The sequence below is a fragment of the Nicotiana sylvestris genome, chromosome 11 (genome assembly GCF_000393655.2).
Source record: "Nicotiana sylvestris chromosome 11, ASM39365v2, whole genome shotgun sequence".
NCBI classification, from domain to species: Eukaryota; Viridiplantae; Streptophyta; class Magnoliopsida; order Solanales; family Solanaceae; genus Nicotiana; species Nicotiana sylvestris.
Window position 1 is genome coordinate 139,316,223 of NC_091067.1, and position 25,627 is coordinate 139,341,849.

The window sequence follows — 25,627 nt, forward strand, 5'->3', positions numbered from 1 at the left end:
GATATTGTATTGCACTCGGGATGTTTGGTTTACTATAGAAAATTTTAGTTTCATGCTTAATAATTGTTTCTGGTTAAATTCTGCCATTTAATTTAGTAAGTTTTAGGGTTACCTAACCTTAGCGACTAGGTGCCATCACGACATCATATAGAGGGAAAATTGGGGTCGTGATAAGTTGTTATAAGAGCTCTAGGTTCATAGGTGCAACGAGTCATAAGCGAGTTTAGTAGAGTCTTGTAGATCAGTACAGAGACGTCTGTACTTATCTTCGAGATGCTACAGAACTATTAAGACAATTTCACTTCTTTCATTCTTATTATGCGAATTTGTTGATTTCAAAGATTGAGCCTTTGTATCTCTATTCTCTCACATATGGTAAAGACACGCGCAATCAGATCAGCTGAGCAGACACATGTGCCCTCTACTAGAGTCGCGAGAGGTTGGGGCCAAAGTAGAGGCCGAGAAGGGGCACGTGCCACAGCTAGGGTACCTGTCAGAGCAACAATTGAGGAGCCACTTAGAATTGAGTCATTTGTGCTAATTGTGTCACGTGAAGGCCATGTACACGAGGTGACAAGTACGTACTCAGGCTTATTTGTGGGAATTTGACCATTTTTGGCTCTTAGGTTCTTATGTACATTAAAAATGAAGTTTTCTTATCATGATAAATCCTCCATCCATTAAATTCACCCCTACGTGTCTTATTTGGAGCTGATTAATTCGTGTTCTACCCTTGTTGTCAATAAACTATTGTATACCTTAATTGAAGTTGTCGCATCTTTTATTGCCATGCTGTCTTTTTTGTAATTTCTTAAACTTAATTGAAGTTATTGATGTCTTTTCCGTAATTGCTTAACCTTAATTGAAGTTATTATTATCTCTTCTGTAATTGCTTAACCTTAACTGAAGTATTGTTATCCCCCTAATTGTTGACTTATACTTATGTGGAATCATTGTTTCACAGTATATCTCCCTTTTGTTGAGCTATTCTTGTGGAAACCATTATTACCTGTGTTTCTTTTATTGTGAGTTCGTTCTTCCGTTTATTTATGTTCTATTGTTCTTGTGTTGATTTACTTGCCGCACTCTCGTATTATTGTTGTTGTTGTTGTTGTTGTGTTATACTCGGTATTGTTGAGCCGAGGGCTATGCGTGATTGTGGTATTGAAATTGTTTTTAGGAAAGCTTGTGGCATATGGGCACATATGGTGATGGGCACATATGGTGAAAGACCTTATATTGTGTTGTTATATTTTTAGCACACGTGGTATCGTTGAGCGGATTGTCAGGATGTTCGCATGTGAGTTGTACGTGCTATTATTATTATTGATATTTGCACATGCGGTATGACAATAAGGGTTATATATGTGAGTTTGCGCATATAGCGAGACAAGGTGGGAATATTATTATGCTCGTGCAACGAGACAAGGTGGGAATTTATTTCATTATTGCGCATGTGGCGAGACAAGGTGGGTTATGTCAGAGGATGATTTGTGATGACTTGTGATGGCCTGGGGGCATTATTATTGATGATAATTGTGGAGTGGTGTGCCTACCTTATGTGAGTGGTACATTTTACGTTTTGTTGTGTTGTTTCCTATGTGCCCTTTGTTGTCTCCACTCTTACTTGTTGACTTGAGTTGTGATAGAATACTTGCACAAGCATACACGTACTTAATCACCCATATTGATTTAAAAAGATGCATCCTAAAGTTATTGGCACTTACTGGGTACCGTTATTGTGTACTCATGCCACACTTCTGCACCTCTTTTTGTGGAAATCCAGGTACTTCAGCTCAGGTACTAGCGAGAAGAGCTCAACTTCGGAGACTTCAAGGTATACCTGTCGGTATCCGCAAGTCTCAGAGTCCTCCTCTACCTAGACTATTCTTATTTCCTTTTTTATATATATACATTGATGTATAGGATTATTTAGTACTACTATTTAGAGCTTGTGACTTGTATTCGCCGTGTTTTGAGAAATTGTATATACTGAGTTGTTGAGTTTGTTTATGTTAAATTGTTGAGTATTTGAGAGTTATTTGTCATTTCAACTATATTCCATATGTCTTAGAGACTAGGTGCTATCACGACATCCTGTGGAGGGAAATTGGGGTCGCGCCACCCTCAGACTCGACTACGTCCTAACCTATAACCCTAATGCTCGACCTCCACATCTTCCTATCAAGGGCTATGTCCTCGAAAATCTGCAGCAATGTCATGTCCTGTCTGATCACCTGTCTCCAATACTTCTTAGACACCATCTACCTTTTCTCGTTCCCCGCCAAGGCCAAACTCTCTCACCTCCTCACCGGAGCATCAGGTTTCCTCCTCTGCACGTGTCAAAACTATCTGAGCCTCGCTTTACGCATCTTGTCATCCATGGGACCCACACCCACTTTCTCCCCGGACAACTTTATTCCTAATCTTATCCAATCTAGTATGCCTGCACATCCACCTTAACTTCCTCATCTATGTCACTTTCATCTTCTGGATATGTAAGTTCTTAACCGGCCAACACTTTGTCCCATACATTATGGTCAGTCTAACCACAACTCTATAGATCTTACCTTTGATTAACGGTGGCACTATCTTGTCACATAGAACTCCTGATACTAACCTCCATTTCATCCACCGCACCTCTATACGGTGAGTAACATCCTCATCAATCTCTCCGTCCCCTGGATAATCGACCCAGGTACTTAAAGCTACTTCTCTTGGGGATCACCTGTGATCGAGCCTCACGTCCATGCCCACTTCCCCGACTCAACATTGAACTTGCATTTAAGATACTCTGTCTTAGTCCTGCTCAATTTGAAACCATTAGGCTCAAGGGTATGTCTCCAAACCTCCAGCATGTCGTATACACTGTCTCGCGTCTTATCAATCAGAACTATGTCGTCAGCGAATAACATATACCATGACACCTCCCCTTTAATATGGTGTGTTAGTGCGTCCATCACCAGGGCAAATAAGAACGGGCTGAGCGCAGATCCTTGATGTAACCCCATAATAACCGAAAAATGCTTTTGTACCTTTTTACCTGAGAAATGTATCTTATTAGCCGTTCCCAAAAATAATAGTTGATAAACGTTTTTTTGTATATATGGGTATTATATAAATTTAATATATATTTTTTATATATTTTCTAGGTAGTGAATGTAGTTAGCCTCGACGGACTCCTTAATTTTGTATTTTGTCCTTTTTCATTAGTCAAAACTTAATGGAACAATAATGTTGATAAAACGTTTTCTTTTGTATATATGGGTATTATATAAATTTAATATATATATTTTCTAGGTAGCGAATGTAGTTAGCCTTGACGAACTCCTTAATTTTGTATTTTGTCCTTTTTCATTAGTCAAAACTTAATGGAACAAACCCGTAAGTTAAGTCCACCCACAAAAGAAAAAGAAAAGGTGTCTTTTACATAAATAGTTGGTCAAATTTACTGTCTTTTTTTTAGGCAAAATATATAAATTATCCAATAATTTATACAATTATGCACATATAATACATATATATATATATATTATATTTGTGTAACAATCCCACAAAGAAGAAACAGTATAACTAAAATATTCCATATTGGAAATACTCCCAAACATCCTTCTATTTATTACTTTTCCCATTTCTTCTCTTAATTCTTCCTTCTTCCCAGTCTACTTCAAATTCAAAGCAATAAGTTGGAGGATTTTCAGCTATACTGAAATTTCGATTTTCAGAATCAAAATCTGGTGCTACGATGAAACGCTGTACGCTCCCATTTGCCTTTATCTTATTGTGTTGCATCTTTTTGTTAAGTTCGATATTTATCGCCAGAGCTGAAGTCATTACCCTCACAGCCGATACTTTTAATGACAAGGTAAATAAACTTCTTTTTTGTTGCTTCTGATAGAGCTGTTTAGTTTCTTGTTTTTAGATCAGAGATCAGATTTGCCTCCTAGAAAACTACTAGGGTTTATACGATCTGTAACATGTATATTAGAGTTTTCACGTAATTATTGTTCTTATTTTACTGTATGTGTTTTATTATGGAGATGATATTTTATTGGTTATTGAGTAGTGATATCTAAATTTAATTCGGTTTATTGTTAATTTTTATAGTTTGTGTGATTTTTTGGTTATTTTTGCCAAAGTAGGAAATTGAATGTGTCCATATTGGGTAACCGGTTATTTGATCTAAATTGTAAGGAAAAAAAATCGTGAAAGAACTAGGAGCATCATAGGACATTTGCGTCTCATACTATCTCAGCCAACAAAAACAACAACAACTATGCCTCAATCCCAAGCTAGTTGGGTCCGGCAGTATGAATCCTCAATACTCAATCTCATACGGATTTTTCTTTGTGTAATATGATTAGATGCTGGTAACAACAACAACAACGACGCTTCAATCCCAAGCTAGTTGGTACTGACTATATGAATCCTCAACACTCAATATCATAAATGCTCTGTTTGGTTCAATAATATTTCAATATTGCGTACTTAAGAATTATCTAACACTAGGGATTCACTAATATACTCCAGTCATTATATCACTAATAATATACTAAGAATCTTCTCGTAAGCACAAGTGTTCTAGTTGCTATCACCTTTACGGATTTTCAACTTCAATTATTTTCTATCTTTTGCTAGATCTACCTGGAGTCTGAGATATTATAAATCTTTTGCGACTACTTCTTTCCATGTGATTTTAGGTCTCTCTTCATCTTGTTAACACCTTCAATCATCATGTTTTCACATCTAAAAACTGGTGCATCTGAAGGCCTATGTAACACGTGGGTGGCTAAACCATTTCAGCAGCAGGAGTTAGTAACTCAAAAGAAAAATAAATGAAATAGGAAAAAGAAAACCTTTTTCAGTTCAGGTTTGGTTGATGATTATGATATCGGTGGTTTCCACGTGGTGGGTAATCTGTAATCTCTGTTCATCCCGTTGCCATTCATCTGGTTTGGAAGAGTGATTATCCATTGGTGGACATAGAGTACATGTAGCTAATTTAATCAGCCACATAGCTAAATATTTAAGTTTTCTTTATATATTCTGTTGATTTCTTTTACATCAAGTAGTATTCAACATTGAATCAAATAATAGTTGCAGTCTTGAGTTAGCTGTTGGTGGTTTTGTGCAACTTTTTGAATGGTTTCCATAGCCATACTCACATGTTCTTTTGGATTTCATTTAGATAAATGAGAAGGACACTGCATGGTTTGTCAAATTTTGTGTACCGTGGTGTAAGCACTGGTAAGCCTTTCAAAACTAGTCTGCTTTAGTTTTAATGTTTTCCCTTTTCCTCTTGTAGAAATGGTTGGCTTGTCTGAATTCTCAACTCAATTTCCACTTCTGCCTGCTAGCTACTTTTTTGGTTCTTTAATGTGAGGAAAATTTAGGAAGTTCTAGGCATTTTTGGTGTCCAAACTGCCACTATGAATGCGTAAAGCCTTCTCTATTAGTAGCGTAGATAGATACTCTGTGATATCCATGAAGGATCTCATTTTCCAAATTCAAATTGCTAAAGGTACCATGATGCTCTGAATCTTGTAGTGCATGAATGTGGCTTGCCTCTTGACTGCAAGTTCAAGCATATTCTGTAAACAGGTGGGCCTGATTATATCTGTGGCCACAGGGAAGAGCTATGTTAAAATGATCAAATATTCTTTCATTTCATTGTCAAGGTTAACTAGCCTATTTGGCCAAGCTTCTTTTTGGCCAAAAGTGCTTTTTTCTTTTGGCCAAAAATTGAGGTGTTTGACCAAGCTTTTGGAAGGAAAAAAAAGTGTTTTTGAGGAGAAGCAGAAAAAAGTAGCTTCTCTCCAAAAGTACTTTTTTGAGAGGCACTTTTGAGAAAAATACACTTAGAAGTAGTTTTTTTAAGCTTGGTCAAACACTAATTGCTGCTCAGAAGTGTTTTTCAAACTAATTAGCCAAACACAAACTGCTTCTCACCAAAAGTACTTTTGAGAAAAGCACTTCTCAAAATAAGCTAATTTTTGCAGCTTGGCCAAACGGGTATGGAATCCCATTTACACTATGATCTAGTAGTACAAGGAAAGGAAACTTCCAAGATTAATGAACATTCTACGTTTCTCAAAAAGAAAAAGAAAAAAAATGCTAAGCCAAAGTCTCTTGAAGGAGACAATTTCATGCTGAGAGGTAAAATAAATCACCCATAATGCTTTGGCTCTGAAGACTACATTAGAAAGTTACTGTTGAGGTATTTGATATGACTAAAATCCACATAGAGATTGGAACGCCTTGTGAAGAAGTTTGTTTGATATATTCATATTGGATAAAATTGAATCAGTATTTTACCCATTTTAAAGATTATACATGTCGCGAATTTGAACTTAAAGACAGTTTTGACTTTAGAGGGCTACTCTCTCTCTATGGTCTTCTTGTGACCCATTTCCGATGACAGATACCTATCAGAATATGAATGAAGTTAAAGGGTTGGGGGAAGGGGGCTTAAGTGTCACTGAACCACATGAAAGGGTCAGTGTTAAGTGGAGGGTGATTCACTGAAATATCCCTTATTCTAATTATTTACTCTTATGGATCATATTGAGAATTTAAATTCTCTATTTTGTTCTTCTTGTTCAATGACTATTGCTGAGGTCGTTCGAACAGTGGTGCCATTGGTCAAGGAAAGGGCACCAATGGATGTTGGTTGTTTGGTGGGAAAGAGATTAGGTCGTTTGCAGATTTATTTGGGTTAATTCAGAAGATGGTAATTATATTAGTGACTTAGAGGGGCGGGCCCATTATCCACCGAGTTTTGAAGGCTGCGGTTGGTTCAAAGGATCGGCTCCAGACAGATTTCTCGGTCATAAAAAAAATAAAATAAAATTAAAAAATATATATATATATAACTCATCTCAGCATGCTGATTCAACCAATAATTTTACATTCTAAAGTATCCAGGCCAGCGTGAGATAGGGACACTTCACGGTGCCGTTGCTGAGCAACCTGAGTGGTGAAGTACCTCTGGAACAACTGTCAACTCAAACTTTTGCGATGTCTTTAGTGTTATTACATCAAAAATACAAATTAGTTAGATCTTCATTATTCTTATTACTGATGATAATGAAATGCTGAAAAATCTAGCAGTTTTCTATCTAGTATTTTACATACTGACACTCTTCTTTTGTTAAAATTTTCACATGTAGCTTTTTTTTTTTTATAAGTGGCATTTTGACTTGTAGCTAGCTAATATTTTTGGTTATATATGGCAACTAGTAAGAGAATTAACTGGATGATAGACCTAATAATCCCAAGTGCCAGTACTATACTTTTCTGGAGAATAATAATTGTAGATGTCCAAGGACTTTAAAACATACTTACTAGTCCATCACAAGGCATGTACCTGTCTGTGACTGGCTTAGTTAACTGAAAAAACATGATTCTTCAGCCAATATGTATTTGGTAAGATAATGTTGAGTTGGGTTCATTTTAGTTTTTAAATTTCGTTATATATCACAAAATTAGTCCTTGATATTTCCTTTGCTGTATTGTCCTAAGAAGGTTCTTTCGTTTTGCTAATTCTGAGACCTTTTTTCAGTAAGAACCTGGGAACACTTTGGGATGATCTAGGGAAAGCGATGGAAGGGGAGGATGAGATAGAGGTGGGACAAGTTGATTGTGGTACACATAAACCAGTGTGTAACAAAGTTGATATCCATTCATATCCTACATTCAAACTCTTCTACAATGGAGAAGAAGTTGCAAAGTACCAAGGTAGGAGTTTTTTCTTTGAAACATCTCTTAACTATCTCATAGTCGATTTAAAAGTTTAAGTTACAAGGATGCATAATTTGGATTTCTTTTGCTACTCCCAATTGTATCTGCTTTTCTAAATTGACCTGTGATTATATCAGTGCCTGTAGAATTACTTATTAAAAGAATCAGTCCGTGTAGAAGAAAATATTAAAGTTAGTGTGATAATATAAGTATTACATCTTGCTTTAAGTTTGGTTTGTTCAGTGAATGAATTTTTGAACAATGTGAAATTATTAGGATAATAGTGAAGCTGTGTCAACTCTAAAACATATTTAGGATGGAGGGCATTTTTAGCCATTTCTTGCTCTGGTGCAACGCAGCATTTAAATCTGAGTTCTCTAACTATATAGGATGAGGTTCCATGGTGCATCTCATTTGCAGATGATGCAGTTTACTTAACGGAACTAGTGATGGAGCCAATCAAATGTTGGAACTACGGAGAAAATGTATTTAATAGTGCGGTTTTTGAGGATAACAGAAGTAAGATAGTATGATTATCAAAAACAGAAATAACATAGTGTATACGCACTGCACGTTTAGTCCCAATAAGAGGGATAAAAAAGAAGCAAGAGTAGACAAAATATTGGTGTTGTGGTAAATAATATGGACTGGATGCTCATGCTTGTTGTGGGTGTTCATTCCTTTCACTATTTTACAATAGTAATTCTTTACTTTTTCATGCCTATAAAAGGCGATATAACTGACAATGATAACATACAATTGGAAGAAGAAAAAGGAGTTATCTGGAAAAAAACAAGTAATGATCAAAGTTCTTTCATAAAACTTTAAATGCATACCTAATCTGAAGTAGAAACTCAAAACTCTACTTGGAGAAGATTAGAGCCTCGTTCTGACGTGTTGTGAAATATAAGTAATATTGCAAGAACTAAGAATTAACATAAACTTAAAACGTAAGGAGAATAAATAATACTAGTAAGACTAAGAGCACAAAAGAGTAACTCCTTCTCCTCTATCAAATGTATGTTCTGCCTATCTCAATTACCATGCCTTTTATAGGCAAGGAAGGTGACATATAGCTTGTAAGAATCATCATTGCACAGTGTCAAGGATTGACATATAGCATGGGTGTCCATCCATAAACTATTTACAACACTACTAATATTCTTCATAAGACCTTACTAGAAAAAAATTATTGGGAAAAATCCTAGTGAAAGAAAAAGAGTATATATTATCCTATGGTGGATGCAATCACTTTCGGGTATTTTATAAATTTTGCCGTTCATGTAAAACTTGATATGCATCTTATGGATGTTGTCACCGCCTATTTATATGGTTCACCGGACAATAAATTTTTTATGAAAATCCCTAAAGGATTCAAAGTGCCTGATGCATATAAAGATTTCTGGAAAACTCATTCAATAAAGCTTCAGAAATTCTTATACGGATTAAAACAATTAGGACACATGTGGTATAATAGCCTTAACGAGTATCTGTTGAAAGAACAAAAATGACCCAATTTGCTCTTATGTCTTTATTAAGAGGCCTGGATCTGAATTTGTCATAATATGTTGATGACTTGAATATCACTGGAACTCCGGAAGAACATCCAAAGACTGTAGAATATATGAAGAAAGAATTTGAAATGAAAGATTTTGGAAAGACAAAATTCTATCTTGGTTTGAGCATTTTACAAATGGAATATTTGTCCACCAATCAGTGTATACTAAATTTTAAAGCGATTTTACATGGATAAAGCACCTAAGTTGCGCGGAATCTTCGATTTTGGTGTTGTCCCCGTCCCGATACGAGACAGGGACGGGAGCGGGATACGTCCCGGATACGGTCAACTAACTTTGGACACTTTGATCGGAGTCCATCAGCAAATCTGGGAGAAAAATTGAGATTTTGATTTCTCAAAATAAAAAATAAAACAGATTTAGGAGAATGAAAGCATAATGTCCATCTTGGAGAATGAAAGATTGAATTCTACAATATTCATGTAAGTTTTTCACAGAATATCTCTCAAAATTTACATTATTTTTATAGCCCTATTTTTTTATTAGCCGAATCCCGCACCCGTATCCATATTTGGATCCGTACCACCCGAATCTTAAAATTTAGATTTTGCCGAATCCGATACTCAGATCCGTCCCCGTATCGGATACCCGCACCCGAGTCCGAACAACTTAATAAAGCACATCCATTGAGTCCACGTGGTTGTGAGATTGCTTGACATTAATAAAGATTTATTTCGACCTTATGAGAATAATGAAGAGCAACCATATGAGAATAAAGATTAATAAAGTAGCAACCATATGTTTGGTACTGAAATACCATATCTTAGTGCAATTGGTGCATTAAAGTATCTTGCCAATAATTTTCTACCAAACATAGCTTTCTCTATAAGCTTGTTAGCAAGATTTAGTTCTTCCTAACACGAAGACGATGGAGTGGTATTAAGCATATGTTCAAATACCTCTAAGGGACCATTCATATGGGACTGTTTTATTCAAATGAATAAACTCACAATTGATTGGCTATGCAAATACAAGATATTTGTCTGATTCAAATAAAAATCGATCTCAAACAAGTTATTTATTTACATGTAGAGGTACAACCATATCATGGCATTCAATAAAGCAAAACTATGGTTGCTACTTCTTCAAATCATGCAGAGATAATAGTCATTCATGAAGCAAGTCGAGAATGCATTTGGTTGAGATCAATAACTCAATCATCCAGGAAACATGTGGTCTTCCTTTCAAAAGGAATTTCCAACTACATTGTATGAAAATAATGCTGCATGCATAGCTCAACTAAAAGGAGGATGAGATAGAATAAAACATATTTCACTAAAATTCTTTTTTACTCGTGATCTTCAAAAGAATGGTGAAATTGATGTTCAACAACTTCGTTCAAATGATAATTTGACGGTTCTGTTCATTAAAGAATTGTCAATCTCATACATTATTGGAATGTGTCATCTTCAAGACAATAAGTGATGTTTTCATCCGGGAGAGTTAAATATGTGCTGCACTATTTTTCCTTAACTAAGGCTTTTGTCCCATTCGGTTTTTGGGTAAGGTTTTAATGAAGCAACAAGCAATATATATTACAAATAACTATGTAGTATTACTTTTCTTTCACTAGGATATTTTTGCAGTGGGTTTTTTCCTAGTATGGTCTTAACAAGGCATATCTTTCCTTTTTTACGTGGCCATTCAAGGATGAGTGTTGTAAATATTTTATGGATGGATTCCCATGCTATATGTCCATACTTGTCACAGTGCAGTGGTGATTCTTACAAGCTATCTCTCACCTTTCTTTCCTATAAAAGGTCTGATAATTGAGATAGGCAGAACACACATGTGAAAGAAGAAAAGAAGTTACTTTTTTGTGCTCTTACTAGTATTTATATTCTTTATTTTTTAAACTTTTGTTAATTGCTTAGTTCTTGTAATGTTACTATTATTTCACAACAATGTGGATGTGTAGGCTTAGTCGTCAAAAAGAAAACATGATAGATGGAGATGTGACATATAGACTTAATAATATGGTTGAAATGGAAGAGTGCTATACGATAAAAAGCTACCTTAAAAAGTGAAAGCCGATCTATAAAAAGGTAGTGAGAATATCAATGTTATACGGGAAAGAAAGTTGGGCGTCTAAGGCTCAACATATCAACAAGATTAGTGTTGTAGAATTGCGGAGGTTAAGATTGTTATGTGGTCACACAAGATTGGAAAATGTTAGAAATAAGCACATCAGTGAGATGATGCAAGTAGCACTCATAGAATTTAAACTGAAAGAGGGCGACTTAAGATGGTTTGATCATGTCTTACATAAACCTCTAAATGCACCGGTCCATAGGTGTAACGATATGATGATTGATGGTGCAGAAAAGGGATGAGGTAGACCCAAGATCATGTATATTGAAGCTGTCTAAAAGGACCTAGGATCTTTCAATCAATGAATATTTAGCTAAGTACTCACTGCTACTTCATCAAAAAGCTGTAAATATAGGTAAGACAATTGTTAACATATATCCCACTTGTATCAAAACATCCTTTTAGCTCCTTTAGCATCTATCATGACGTTAAGACAATAATACCATAAAATGCGACAAGCTGGTCTCGCCACTCCATGCCCATTAACTTGTATTTGACCTGAAATCCTGTATTTTACATCTGTTGCTGTAGGACCAAGAGACATTGAATCGCTGAAAATTTTTGCATTAGAAGAAGCAGAGAAAGCCGCCACAAAAGCTGAAGCTGGTGATGATAAAGAGTTATAACTTACTGCCAGGTAAACTCTGAAAGACTGAAAGCTCTAAATGCCTCCGTCTTTTGCATGGCTATATGCAGGTTCTCCTTTTTATCTGCATTTCCATCTCAAAACATCTGCTATGAGTGGAAAAGCCATGTATACCATCCTCCTTCCTTGTGGAGTTTCTCTTGTAAAATTAATTCGCTTATACACATTTGCAAGCTTCCCACTGAAATGTGGTTTAACACTGACAGGTAACAGGTACAGTCTTGCCATGTTTCACCGGAAGGACTGTTCCCTAGCAGAATCTGGAAAACGCTAGAATGGATGAAGATGGCCAGTGAGTCTTCTTTTGTACTGACACTGGGTTGGTGATGGCCTTCTTATTCTCCTAGATTTCGCTGTCTAGGATTTTGTTAATCTGATTAGGCTGACATTGGCTAGACGAAAAAGGATCTAATTTGCTAAATGATTACTGTAAACTCCAAAGATACTCGAAAGAGATGTTAGACATGAAATTTTGTTATTCTCATTTTTTGGTATGAGCAAAGATGTCATATTGAGCTATGCAGTGGTAATGACAAGCCCACAGTATAATGCTTGATTATGATTGGGACGTGCTTCTCTTTGCGTCTAGGAACAACATAAATTTCTCACAGGACGAATTACGGAAGAAAATGATAAGTGGATATTAACTCAATATGCGTTTCAAGATACTTTTTGAAATTTTCATGTTCCATCTCCTTTTGATGGCCTTGACTTAGCAACTGCTATTTGTTCTACAATTTGTTTCCTCAAAGCTAAAAGCTATGTCTACCGTATTACTCCGTCCGTCTTGTGACATTTTTGCCCGCTACTTAGAGAAAGATACTTAACAGATAAAATAAGAGTATTTGCACAGTTATCATTTATCTCTCTATAAACATTTCACTAATTGAAACAATAGTGGTAGTTTTGAAGATGAAAAATAATAAATGACTGTTTGTTTTTCTAAACGTCAAATATTTTAAATAAATTCAATCTGTCAAAACGACTAATATTTAGAATAGAGGAGGGTAGCATTTTTTTAGTCAAGCATAGAATACATATTTCAATTTGCGGGTTAAGGATCAATATGAGAGCAACAGAGCATTCTTGTCTCACATGAGTAGACGTTCATAGCTACATATTGTTTGCTTAAGATACACACATGTTCCTAGGAACTGTAGGAAGTAACACTACAGATCAGAATATTTTGCTTGGGTTTGCTTAACTTTTACGTTTGATACAGACCTCATTTAGGGGAAGTGAGTGGTGAGCTGAGAAACAAGGAAACATTCTAGGAATAATACTGCGGGATCTCAGGGTTTTGTTCTAATTAAGCACACATTAATTTTTTCATTGCAAATGTAGCTGACAAATGAAACATTACCTACAAGCTCATGCCTGCCAAACATGATGTGTCTTCACCGAATCTTGGGTACTAATTTGATTAAGACTGTAATGTTTGTTTATTTTGTGTATATATATTTGTTGGCTATTGGAAGAAACGACCAAGTTTACTGTCCTTTAATACAAATTCTTGCTTGTCTTTTTCTGTAATATAATTGTCCTTTTTTTAAACAGAAAATATATAATAAAAGAAAAGAAAAGGATCAGCCAGCTTGATTATTCATTTATTCCACAATTAAATAAATTAAAATGGGGGACGTGCTGCTTTCCACTTAAGATTCCAGCTCCTCCATTTCAGAAAGAAATTGCCATTTTCAACCTCTCTATGAATGACAATGTGGAGAACTCTTAAGTGACCTATTGACCTACCCTTTGGATTATTGGATATTTTGTAGAATTGGGTTTGATTATACTTGGAGCAATGACCAAGTTGTTTTTTATGACTTAGGTCATAGGTTCGAGCTGTGGAAACAGCCAGTAATACTTGCATTAGGGTAGGCTGTCTATATCACACTCTTTGGGGTGCAACCCTTTCCCGGAACTTGCATGAACGCGAGATGTCTTGTGCACTGGGTTGTCATTTTTTGGGTTTGATTAAATCTTTCCTTACCTTGCATGCTCATTACAAGTACTAGTAGTGTGGCCTAGTGGTTAATAAAATGAGAGGAGATCCGTGAGGCTTCAGGTTTGTCACACCTCTTTTTTCGGCCCGCGCCGCCTCAAAGGGGCGCGGAAGGGAGTTTTTCCAATCACGGGACAATCGAAACGGGATTTATTATTTAAGAATTAGAGTCGCCACTTGGGAGATTTATGGTGTCCCAAGTCACCGGTTTTAATCCCGAATCGAGGAAAAGAATGACTCTGTATTACAGTCCGCAAACCAGAAATCCGGATAAGGAATTCTGTTAACCCGGGAGAAGGTGTTAGGCATTCCCGAGTTCCGTGGTTCTAGCACGGTCGCTCAACTGTCATATTTGGCTTATTTATCTGATTTTAATACAATTATGAACCGATGTGCCAATTTTAACTCTTTACCACTTTATTATTATTATTATTATTTTTAAAAAAAAATTGTGAACATCGTTTTAAAACATGTCTTTGGATTACGTCACATGAAATGCACCCGCAATCCGGAACACATTTTTATTCAATGTTTTAGGATTTAGATTTGGGTTGCATGAAATGCGCATCCGAGTTTAAAAAGGTAAAATTAATTAAATCGCGCCTAAAGAGTCTAGCGTATCATTATTTTGGGTAGGGCCGTGAAATTTGCTAAAACGGCTCCTCCCTAATTCTAAGCGATTAAATGTACATTTATTGAGGGCCCCGCAATCTATACATTTCATTAAGCGAGGCTCATCTCATTTATTTGGACAAATCTTAAAACGACTACATTTTTCTATAAAAATGAGTCTCTAAAATAAAGAAAGAAAATCCTAATTTATTACTAGCTTTTATTATTTTAAGAAGACATGACATGCTAATTGCTTGATTAATACAAATATTGATGAAAAAGGAATTTCACTCTTAATTTCGAAATTATAAATAAAATAAAAATTCAACAACTAATATTCAAAATAAACAAATATAGCTAGATTAAAACTCAGCATTGTTATTTTTTTTTAAAAAAAAATTATTGAGATTAATTATTCACAATCATTTGAAACTAGATTTAACCATAATTACTAAAGCTTATTAGAAAGTTTATTAGACTTAAACGTTCTCTTAATCTTGCTTAAGCTCAAGTCATGCCTTAATGCCTAATTTACGATGTTTAATTTAAATTCGTGTCTTAGCTAAATTTAGCTACTTGTTCATGATCAACCTATAATCTTGAAGCCTTCATAACTAGTGAATTAACCTATTTTGCCGAACTGATTTATTACAGAATAAAACAACTACATGATTCTGATAAGAGGAAGCTAAATAATGTATATATACAACTAAAATTCAGAATATAGTTAAGATAAATTCAGAACTTCAACTCTTCATTTCATATTCATGCTTCATGTTTCAGCTTACAGTAACCAGCGTGTCAGTTGTGTACCTGATATTAGAAGTAAAAGAAGAGGAAGATCGGCAGAAATGCAGTAGCATATAACAACAGCAACACCCCGCAACCAGTAACAACCAGCAACGAGAAACCAGTGACAGATTTTAAAATCAAACAAAAATCCAGCAATAACCAGTGAAGTAGTAGCAAATAACCAACCAAACTTAAAGAACAAATCAAATGAAATCCAGAAACACCAACAACAATCAACGGGCAGACACAAAGTGAATATTTTTTTAGATTGAAAGACCAGTTAATGTTTAACCCTTAAATTCTGACTCCTCTGTATATCCAATGTATGCAGATTGTATATCGGGTGTATACTACTCTCTCTTTCGAATCTCCTTCCAAATTTTTCCTCAATATTCAGCCAATCTCTTTTTTTCTTATTCGAATCCCCCTCCCCTCTATTTTTGGAATTCTCCCTCTATTTATTTACAAACTTGAAGCATTTAAACTAAAATCCCACCATCTTCTACCCATCCCCCTTTAACTTCCCACTACTTAATGTTTTGTCCCTCACTATATTAAACAAATACATTAGTTCTCACTAATCCATATCTTTTCTTTAATTAATTCCATTATTCCCCACTACCGCATGCTTTGTCCCCCACTATATTAAACAATGTATTAATTCCTCACCATTATGTCTTGTCCCCCACTACGTATTATTTTATGTATTATTTTAATATTATTAGATTAGTGGACAGAGCACTCAAAATAAATAATTGTTCAAATTTTTAATTCCAAAAATACCCCTCTAAAATTACTGAAATTACCATTCTACCCCTGAAAATACTGCAATTTACCATTCTACCCACATCAGCTATAACCAATTCACCTAATCAATTAACCAAAATACAGCAGCTATAACCAATCAAACCTGATAATTGACAACTAATAATCAAACTCTGCATAATAAACTTGCCAAACAAACTCCTAATCGACAACGTTCATGAATTAACAATACAGTCAGATTCATATCCAAACAAACTCAGCAGAACAAACAAGTAAATACAAATCACCAAACCCGATCATCAATCGAACCTCGAATTAAATCCAATAACATTACAACAAAGATGGATGATTCAAACTAAATCAAAAACTAAAAACCAAAATACTCACATTAAATCACTTGATGAAAAACGAACTTCAAACAAAAAATGAACACGAATTAAATCTAACTCAAACAACGAAGATGAATGATTTAAGTGATTAAACTAACACACTTCTATATTAAAAGTAAACAAAAACAAATGAATAAAAACAAACTGAAGAAATAATCAAGAAATGAAAAACAACGAACAAGAAAAGAATTAAACATATACTGATTTCAAATCCGAGAATATCAAACAAAATACGGACAGAAATAAAACTTAAACCAACTAACCGGAAATGAACAACGACGAACTCGAACGGAAACGGAAAACTCGGATCAAGACTGCCAACGACCTAATGGATCTCGACTCAACGAAAACCCACCTTCTCTTTTAATCTCGACGAACTCAGAACGACAAACGACGACCTTGACGGATTAAACCTGAAGAAACGACGAGACAACAAGTTGTTTGGACGTGAAGCTGTGTGTATGTGTGTTGAGCAGCAACAGTGGACTTTTAGGGTGTTTTGGGTGTGGTGGTCGTATGTCTAGTGTGTTCGTCGCTGCTGTTATAGCAGCTGGTGGAGACGGGTGGCGATGGTGTTTTTCTGTGGGTTATTGGTTTTGTGAAGGTGGCTAGAGATGGAGTTCGGCGTGAGGGGTCACCGACGTTGCTACTGGTGGACGTGAGGGAGGTGGTTGGTCGACGCAGCAACGATGAAGAAGAAGAAACAGCAAGGGTGGTCGACGGAGGCAGCCATGAGAGGTAAAGCAGCAGCCATGATGACTGACTGGAGCTCGACGTAGTTGAGATGAAGGAGAAGAAGCAGCAAGGGTGATCGACGGAGCTCGACGAAGGCAGCCATGAGAGGTGAGGTCGCTGGACGTTGATGAAGAAAATGAAGGAGCAGCAACCATGGGGAGTTGGGTGGACGACGAGGTTGTGTGTTGTTCGTCGATGAAGAAGAAGGAGCTTGGGCAGCAGTTTGACGAGAGAGGAGATGAAGCAGCAGCAGCTATGTGTGGTCGCTTGGGATGAGGAGATGAAGCAGCAGCAATGGCTGCTGGACATGAGGCTGATGGTTTTAGGGTTTTTTAGGGTTGGGAAAAATGAAAAAATGAAAATGGGGGTTGGGATTAGTTTGGGTTATGGGGCGGACTGGGTCGGGTCGACCCGGTTGAGTTATTTGGTTTCGGTCTGGTTGATTTAAATTAAAAGGTGGCCCAATCCGATTTTCTTCTTCTTTTATTGCTTCTTTTTTCTTTTTCTTTTTTCTTAAACTAAAACTAAATTCTAAAAATCCTAAATTATCCTATAGAGCTAAATTAATTTATAAAAGTGCAAATTAACTCTCAATAACAATTAACACACAATTAAATAGTAATTACGATAAAATCACACAATTTGGACATTAAATGCTAAAAATGCAACGTATATTATTTTTATGATTTTTTTGTTCTTGTAGAAACAAACTTAATTGCTCCTAATTGTAGAATTAAATCCTAAATGCAAATGCGATATTTTTTTTGTATTTTTTATTAATTTAACAAATAAACATGCATGGACAAATACAAATAATTATCAAAAATGCCACGAAAATTCTCAAATTGCACACATAGGAAAATTATTTTATTTTGAATTTTTTTGGAGTAATTCTCTCATAGGGCAAAAATCACGTGCTTACAAGGTTAATTTTAATGAAAATAAAAAATACTAGGTGATTTCTTCTTTATCTCTCTATGTCTCGATGAACATAATTATCTCGTACTTGCGTTGGCGGGAGATAACATGTTTCCCACAAAATAGTCGAGAGATCTTTTTGTTGGTAGGAAATAACAAGTAACACATAGAATAATCAAAATATGTGTAAATTGGCACGTATATACATAGGTGGATGTAGTGTATTAACTACGGGTTCGACTAAACCCATAACTTTAAATGAGGAGTAAAAATTAATATGTAAAAATTTATTAAAATTCCAAAAATAATAGATATGAACTCATAACTTTAAAAATATAATGGGTTCAATGTTAAAAACATTAAAATTGAACTCATAGCATTTAAATTCAAGATCTGCCTTTGCGTATATATGTATGTCAATAAAAATATTTTATCTTATATTTGAATTATTATATTATTAGTACGAAATTGTCACAAGATGTCGACATCATAATGGCATGAAACGCAAAATGTGGACATAGAATGTTTTGGCTTGGAGGCCAAGCAAATTTGATTGCGTTCAAGACCTGATGCTGTAAGGGTCAATGGTCCACCTTTATAGGTTTATAGTACAAAATCTCATTGGTGGATGGCTAATGGGAAAACAGCTTTCTCATTGTGTTGCCGTTACATTTCAAACGTTATGAAAACACCATTCAGTATTATATATATGCAATTGAGTTGGTTCAATTGCATGGTGCCAACGAAATCGAGTGCTAATCCCTATTTTATTGAATTAACGGATCGACGTGTGAAACTATTCTAGCAAAATTTAATTCTCTTAATTTTCCGGACGATGACACCAAAAATTCGAGTTCCTTCTTGATCAATTACAACTGCAATATTACCATCATAGTATTATCATGTATATTACATATACATAAAAATATCCCGGCAAAAAGAATGTATAAGCCAACAAAGCATGATCTAAAAATAATTTGAAAAAAGTCATTCTTTTTGCAAGAAACTTAGAAAGAAAAACAGGATCATATAACATTGTAACAAACGGAGTGATATAGAAGCATGTGTAACACATGAATTAATTAACCTAGAAAAAGAATGTGTAATTTATAGAAGTGGTACACGGGCAAATTATATTTTACGGAGTAATTTAATTATGTAAATAAATATTGTTTTAGTGGTCTAGAAAATGTGAACCAATAATATTCAAGAGTATAATTTAGTGATCAATGAAATCAATACAGTGAAAGGATAATCATAAAGTTTTAGGTTAAAAATTCTCAACGAAGACAAGAAAAATTTGATGATTTTTCTCATCATTCTTATGTCATATAGTAAACTATATTACCCTCCATGCTTAACTTTTAATATAATTACCTTCTATATACCTAATTACCATTTACGTACCATTTTAGGATTTTAATGATATTAATTAGTTCCTAATTTTACTCACCCGTATATTTTCACTCCCCCAAGTTTCTCTCTCCATCCGATTTACTCAAACCACACCCACGATTTCCTCTTCAATCACCCATGATTTCTCTTCTAAAACCAACGAAAATCTGTAACCCCTCCACCATTGACAACCATTAAAAAGTTTTGAAGCTTTGAATTCGAATTTTGGTTTTCAAAAGACATTGTTTGTTTGGATTGGATGTTGTTGTAAAGAATTGGGAATTCTCTCTACGTCTCTCTCTATCTCTCAATCCCAAATTTCAGTAATATAAGAGGAAAGGAAAAGAGAGCAGCAATTCTACCATTGACAACCATAAAAAAACTTTGAAGCTTTGAATTCGAATTTAGGTTTTCAAAAATCATTATTTGTTTGGATTTGGTGTTGTTGCAAATAATTGGGAATATGATTTGGAGTTTATATCTCAATTTTGAGGGGTTTTAGTGAAGATTATACTTGATTTTGGTTGGATTTCAGATTGAAACTCGAAGAAGAAGAAGAAGAAAAAGAAGACGACATGACATACATTATATTGCAGAAATTATAGAAAAATTGTAGAACAATTGTAGAAAAAATGTATTCTGTTATTTATTTGTTTTCCTTTTATTCATTTAACTATTGTATGAAAGTTGAACAATATTTGTATAAAAATAATATTTAAGTGATATTATATTGTAGTTGTATATAACTTAGTAGAAATAATGTACGAAAATTGTAGATAACTTTAGATAAGTGTTATAATATATAATTAGTTGTATGAAATTTGTTTTTACTATGTATAAATCAGATACAAAAGACATATTGTATAAAATTTGTATAAAATTTGTATGTAAGTTTTATGTTATTGTAGTTGTATTTAACTGGGTGGAAATAATGTGTGAAAGTTGTAAAAAATTATAGATAAGTTGTATTCCTCTATAACGGGAGATGTTGGCATATCAAGTAACTTTAGTGTTCTAGACAAAGATGCATGAAAATAAAGATAAATTTTGTTATGAACAGTTTGTAGAAATTTTGTAGAAACATTGAAATTCTGTATTTTTCAACTGATATGTAATTTTATTGTAAAATATATGTAAAAATTTTGTAGATATTGTGAAAATCTCTCTCTCTATATATAGTTTATTTGTAGATAAAATGTAGGACATTTATATACAACTAGAATTTGATATAAAATGTAGCAGCACAAACATACAACTATATGAATTATAAACTGATTGATGAAATCAAGAGGTATTCCCTTGTGTGCGTCAAATTACGTCTACATTTGTTCAGTGAAGGAATTTTCCAGCACCACATTATTTCAACAACAACAACAATAACAACGACCCAGTATAATCTCACAAGTGGGGTCTGGGGAGGGTAATATGTACGCAGACCTTACCCCTACCCCGAAGGGTAGAGAGGCTGTTTCCAGGAGACCCTCGGCTCAAAAAAGCAACAGGAGTCAATATATTAGTACCATAAAAATGCATAATAAAATAACAGCAATATATAAGAGATATGAAATACAGAATACGAAATACGAAATAGATGGCTGGTATAGTAAAACTAGAAGGTAAAGCCCTGCATCAATAGACGACCAATTACATTTTTAGTCTAACTCCTAACTGGCTAGTCTCACTCTATTGTGTTGTAGAAATATTCCCAACTCTCCCTAACCTACAACCTTAATGCTCGACCTCCATAATTCCCTGTCAAGGGCCGTGTCCTCAGCACCACATTATTTCAGTGTGAAAATATATGTAGTACATGTACCTACAATAGAAATGGCACTGCTAAACTCTTCAAAATGAGACCTGGACATTTGGTATAAAATGTTGAAGAAGAAAGAGAGAATAAATCTTTTTAGTTTGGGTAACCGAAAAAAAAAAGAATGAAAAATAATGTTTTCATTTAGGTAAATGGACCTAAATTGTAGCCTATTTAATGTGTGATTTGTGTGGTAAAAAATATGGGAGAATATTTAATTCCCCAATATTAGCGCGACTAAATAAGGAAATCTACAGCTACAATGATTTCTTATTTAGCATATCGGGTAAAATGCAAACTATGAACATATTTGGTAATATAGTTTCCTATATGTTATAAGATCGAAAATTTCCCTATGATTAATAGTAGGTAAAGTTTATTTGTGCTGACGGGAGTTAACAATTACTCATTCATGTTCATAATAAGTGACCAATTTGCTTTTAGCATGCACATTAAGAAAATACTAAATTCTATACAAAATACCTAGTATGATTAAACCACCCTTAATTAATATTTAATGTGAGGAGTAAGAAAACTTTTTAGGGATATGTACATAAGGTTAATTTTGTAAACACAAATTGAATTTTTTCTTGATTATATAAATTAATGCTTATTTTGGACCAAAATAAAAAAGTAAATTGGTCACTTATTATGGATCCGAGAGAATAACAAGCAACTATTAAAATAATTGAGGTGGCGGAAGTTGGCTCGAACATGACGTGTAAAGAAATTGTGAAAAAAGAAAAGAAAATGTGGAAACAAAAAAACTAGGACGCGGCCGTTGATGGTTAGGTTTAAGAAAGAAAAAAGATCTAAGGGGTAATTAGGTAAACCGACTAAAGTGCGGCACTAAGAGAAGCCCTAGCTCCACTCATCCTTCGCCTATAAATAGACCCCAATAACCCCCCTGAAACCCTAATACTCTCATTCATTTTTGCTTCTCCTTCTGCTGTGCGGCAACAGATCTATATTGGCTTTTAAGGTTAGATCTTATCCTCTTTCGTTTCTCTTCAGTTTCTATAGACTTGTTGTTAGCTTTGATTGATCTGATTCATTCATATCTGTTTGATGATATCTTCATATGTGTGTTTTATCCGATTGTTATTTTAATTAAAAAATATGCATGTTGTATGATTTTGGGGTAGACTGATTACATCTAGACTATACGTTCTTTGAATTTGATGTGGTGAGCATTATCAGATTCTATAATTCATTGATTAGCTAGTAAGTTTTGATTTTTAGCATGCTGTTGTGGTTCATTGTTTCTCCATAAATCAACTCGATAATTGAAGTGGCTTTATGGGCTTTGAAACCGGCTTGATTTTGATAATTATTAGTAATATCTGTCTAGATTTGTCATGCTTTGCTGTGCATATATGATCTGTTTATGATTCATGGATTAAAAGTTACACCTGGTGTTTACCCATCCAATGGCATATGGCGTGTGTCTTCGCATACACTCTTTTTCACTAATCTGTGGTTAATAAATACACATGTTTACCTTAATTTATTACTTAAAACCATAAATTAATATGGAATGGTGTAAACACTGTGTATGGGTACCAGTAATCATATTTTTACTTTAATGACCACATAAAACTGATGTCATAGTTCTTATAATTGAAAATATTTTAAATTGTGTTAAATTCATATTTCATAGCCAAAGAACCAACTAGATCATTCTTCCAATGTGTTTTATACTACTATATTCTCTAGTTCTTGTCGTCTCTTAGTAGAGAATTCTTTTTGCTAATTAATTTTTTAATCCAACATCCTATATTATTGGTTCTTGGTAACTGAAGTGTATGTTTGTCTTTTTTCTGTGTGAATTTTTATATTGTTGTGGATACATAACACATTATTTTTTGGCTGCTTTGACATGTTATACCTGTTTTTATGTATGTATTGACTTGGAGACTGTTTATTATTGCAGTCTTTTTTCAAATCAACATGGGTAAAGAGAAATTTCACATCAACATTGTGGTCATTGGCCACGTCGACTCTGGTAAGTCCACTACCACTGGTCACTTGATCTACAAGCTTGGTGGTATTGACAAGCGTGTCATTGAGAGGTTTGAGAAAGAAGCTGCTGAGATGAACAAGAGGTCATTCAAGTATGCCTGGGTGCTTGACAAGCTCAAGGCTGAGCGTGAGCGTGGTATCACCATTGATATTGCCTTGTGGAAGTTTGAGACCACCAAGTACTACTGCACTGTGATTGATGCTCCTGGACACAGGGACTTCATCAAGAATATGATTACTGGTACCTCCCAAGCTGACTGTGCTGTCCTGATTATTGACTCCACCACTGGTGGTTTTGAAGCTGGTATCTCTAAGGATGGACAGACCCGTGAACATGCATTGCTTGCTTTCACCCTTGGTGTCAAGCAAATGATTTGCTGCTGTAACAAGGTTTGCTTGTATTTTTTAGTGGCTTTGTAATTGAAGATTGATGTGTGTTTGCTAACCAGCTTTATTCCTTGTGCAGATGGATGCTACCACCCCCAAGTACTCCAAGGCTAGGTATGATGAAATCGTGAAGGAGGTTTCTTCCTACCTCAAGAAGGTAGGATACAACCCTGATAAAATCCCCTTTGTCCCCATCTCTGGTTTCGAGGGTGATAACATGATCGAAAGATCAACCAACCTTGACTGGTACAAGGGCCCAACTCTTCTTGAGGCTCTTGACCAGATCAATGAGCCCAAGAGGCCCTCAGACAAGCCCCTCAGGCTCCCACTTCAGGATGTGTACAAGATTGGTGGTATTGGTACTGTCCCTGTTGGTCGTGTGGAAACCGGTGTCCTCAAGCCTGGTATGGTTGTGACTTTTGGTCCCACTGGTCTGACCACTGAAGTTAAATCTGTTGAGATGCACCACGAAGCTCTTCAGGAGGCACTTCCTGGTGACAATGTTGGATTCAACGTCAAGAACGTTGCAGTTAAGGATCTCAAGCGTGGGTTTGTTGCTTCAAACTCCAAGGATGACCCAGCTAAGGGTGCTGCCAGCTTTACCTCCCAAGTCATCATCATGAACCATCCAGGACAGATTGGAAATGGATATGCTCCAGTGCTTGACTGCCACACCTCCCACATTGCTGTCAAGTTTGCAGAAATTTTGACCAAGATCGACAGGCGTTCTGGTAAGGAGATTGAGAAGGAGCCCAAGTTCTTGAAGAATGGTGATGCTGGTATGGTTAAGATGATTCCCACCAAGCCCATGGTTGTTGAGACCTTCTCTGAGTACCCACCATTGGGACGTTTTGCTGTGAGGGACATGCGTCAAACTGTTGCTGTTGGTGTTATCAAGAACGTTGACAAGAAGGACCCAACTGGTGCCAAGGTCACCAAGGCTGCTCAGAAGAAGAAATGAACGTTGCAGTTCAATTCTGGTGGTACTCGCGATATCTACTACAATAAAGTGTGTTATGGAGACATTGTTTTCTCTGCTTGTGATGTTTTTGTTCGGTCTTTAATGTGGTTCTTAGGTTCTAGATTTCTGCCTTGTATGACTGGTATCCGCTCCCAGAGTTGGGTGCTTGACAGGCGGTGGCGAGAAAAACTTTGTTGAGTCTGTCTGCATTTTCTTTTGAGGTGCCTTGGTTTTCCAAGGTGGCTCAGAAGTTTTGTTTGTTATGTTGCTTAAGATACTTAATTCGGAACTTATTTATTTGTGTTAAAAATGTGTTCTTATTTCTATTGTCTGGTAGTTTTATATCTTTAGCTTTACAAGTACTTGCTTCCTCTTTGATCTTGGTTTAACTTGTTAGAGTATTCTTGTTATTTCAACCTGTGCTAGAGGAAATGGAATCCGTGGGAAGGGAGCTAAGTTATGATAGATTGGAACTCTAGCCGCAGGTGTTGGTGCTCTCAATCAAACTTTAGTTCCTTCATCGAGTAGGGTATGATGCCGTGAGATTCATCCCTTGTATTGTCTTTTTCTTTTGCTAATTTGTCTTTCTCGTTTTCTCTCTCTCTTCTCCGGATATATGTTCTGTAAATCTTGATTGCTAATAGAAATTTTTTCCTTGTTGGAATCCGAGAAATCAAATTTAGATAAATACCTCGTATATTTGATCTATCTTCTGTTTAAGCGTTCAAGGTCAGGCAATTAAATCTGTGGATATGCATCTGCGGTTTCAGTTAACAGTGTCT

The 25,627-nt window shown here is 35.3% G+C and overlaps 2 protein-coding genes across 2 annotated transcripts; both read left to right on the forward strand.

Moving 5' to 3' along the window:
• The first annotated feature begins 3,553 nt into the window (after positions 1-3,553).
• On the forward strand, positions 3,554-12,573 carry LOC104231889 (protein disulfide-isomerase 5-1). Its single transcript, XM_009784953.2, has 5 exons — positions 3,554-3,865; positions 5,189-5,247; positions 7,562-7,737; positions 11,940-12,045; positions 12,261-12,573. The coding sequence occupies exons 1-4, from the start codon at positions 3,746-3,748 to the stop codon at positions 12,032-12,034; spliced, it is 450 nt and encodes a 149-aa protein (XP_009783255.1). The 5' UTR covers positions 3,554-3,745; the 3' UTR covers positions 12,035-12,045; positions 12,261-12,573.
• Positions 12,574-22,305: 9,732 nt separating this feature from the next.
• On the forward strand, positions 22,306-25,171 carry LOC104231890 (elongation factor 1-alpha). The gene is made up of 3 exons (XM_009784954.2): positions 22,306-22,457; positions 23,409-23,887; positions 23,964-25,171. Exons 2-3 carry the CDS (start codon positions 23,426-23,428, stop codon positions 24,843-24,845), a joined length of 1,344 nt encoding a protein of 447 aa, XP_009783256.1. The 5' UTR covers positions 22,306-22,457; positions 23,409-23,425; the 3' UTR covers positions 24,846-25,171.
• Positions 25,172-25,627: the final 456 nt, after the last annotated feature.

Coding starts and splice junctions, on each gene's coding strand:
- LOC104231889 (XM_009784953.2), top strand. CDS start 3,746: ATGAAACGCTGTACGCTCCCATTTGCCTTTATCTTATTGTGTTGCATC. Junction 5,248..7,561: donor GTACCGTGGTGTAAGCACTG/GTAAGCCTTTCA, acceptor ACCTTTTTTCAG/TAAGAACCTGGGAACACTTT. Junction 7,738..11,939: donor AGAAGTTGCAAAGTACCAAG/GTAGGAGTTTTT, acceptor CTGTTGCTGTAG/GACCAAGAGACATTGAATCG.
- LOC104231890 (XM_009784954.2), top strand. CDS start 23,426: ATGGGTAAAGAGAAATTTCACATCAACATTGTGGTCATTGGCCACGTC. Junction 23,888..23,963: donor TGATTTGCTGCTGTAACAAG/GTTTGCTTGTAT, acceptor TTCCTTGTGCAG/ATGGATGCTACCACCCCCAA.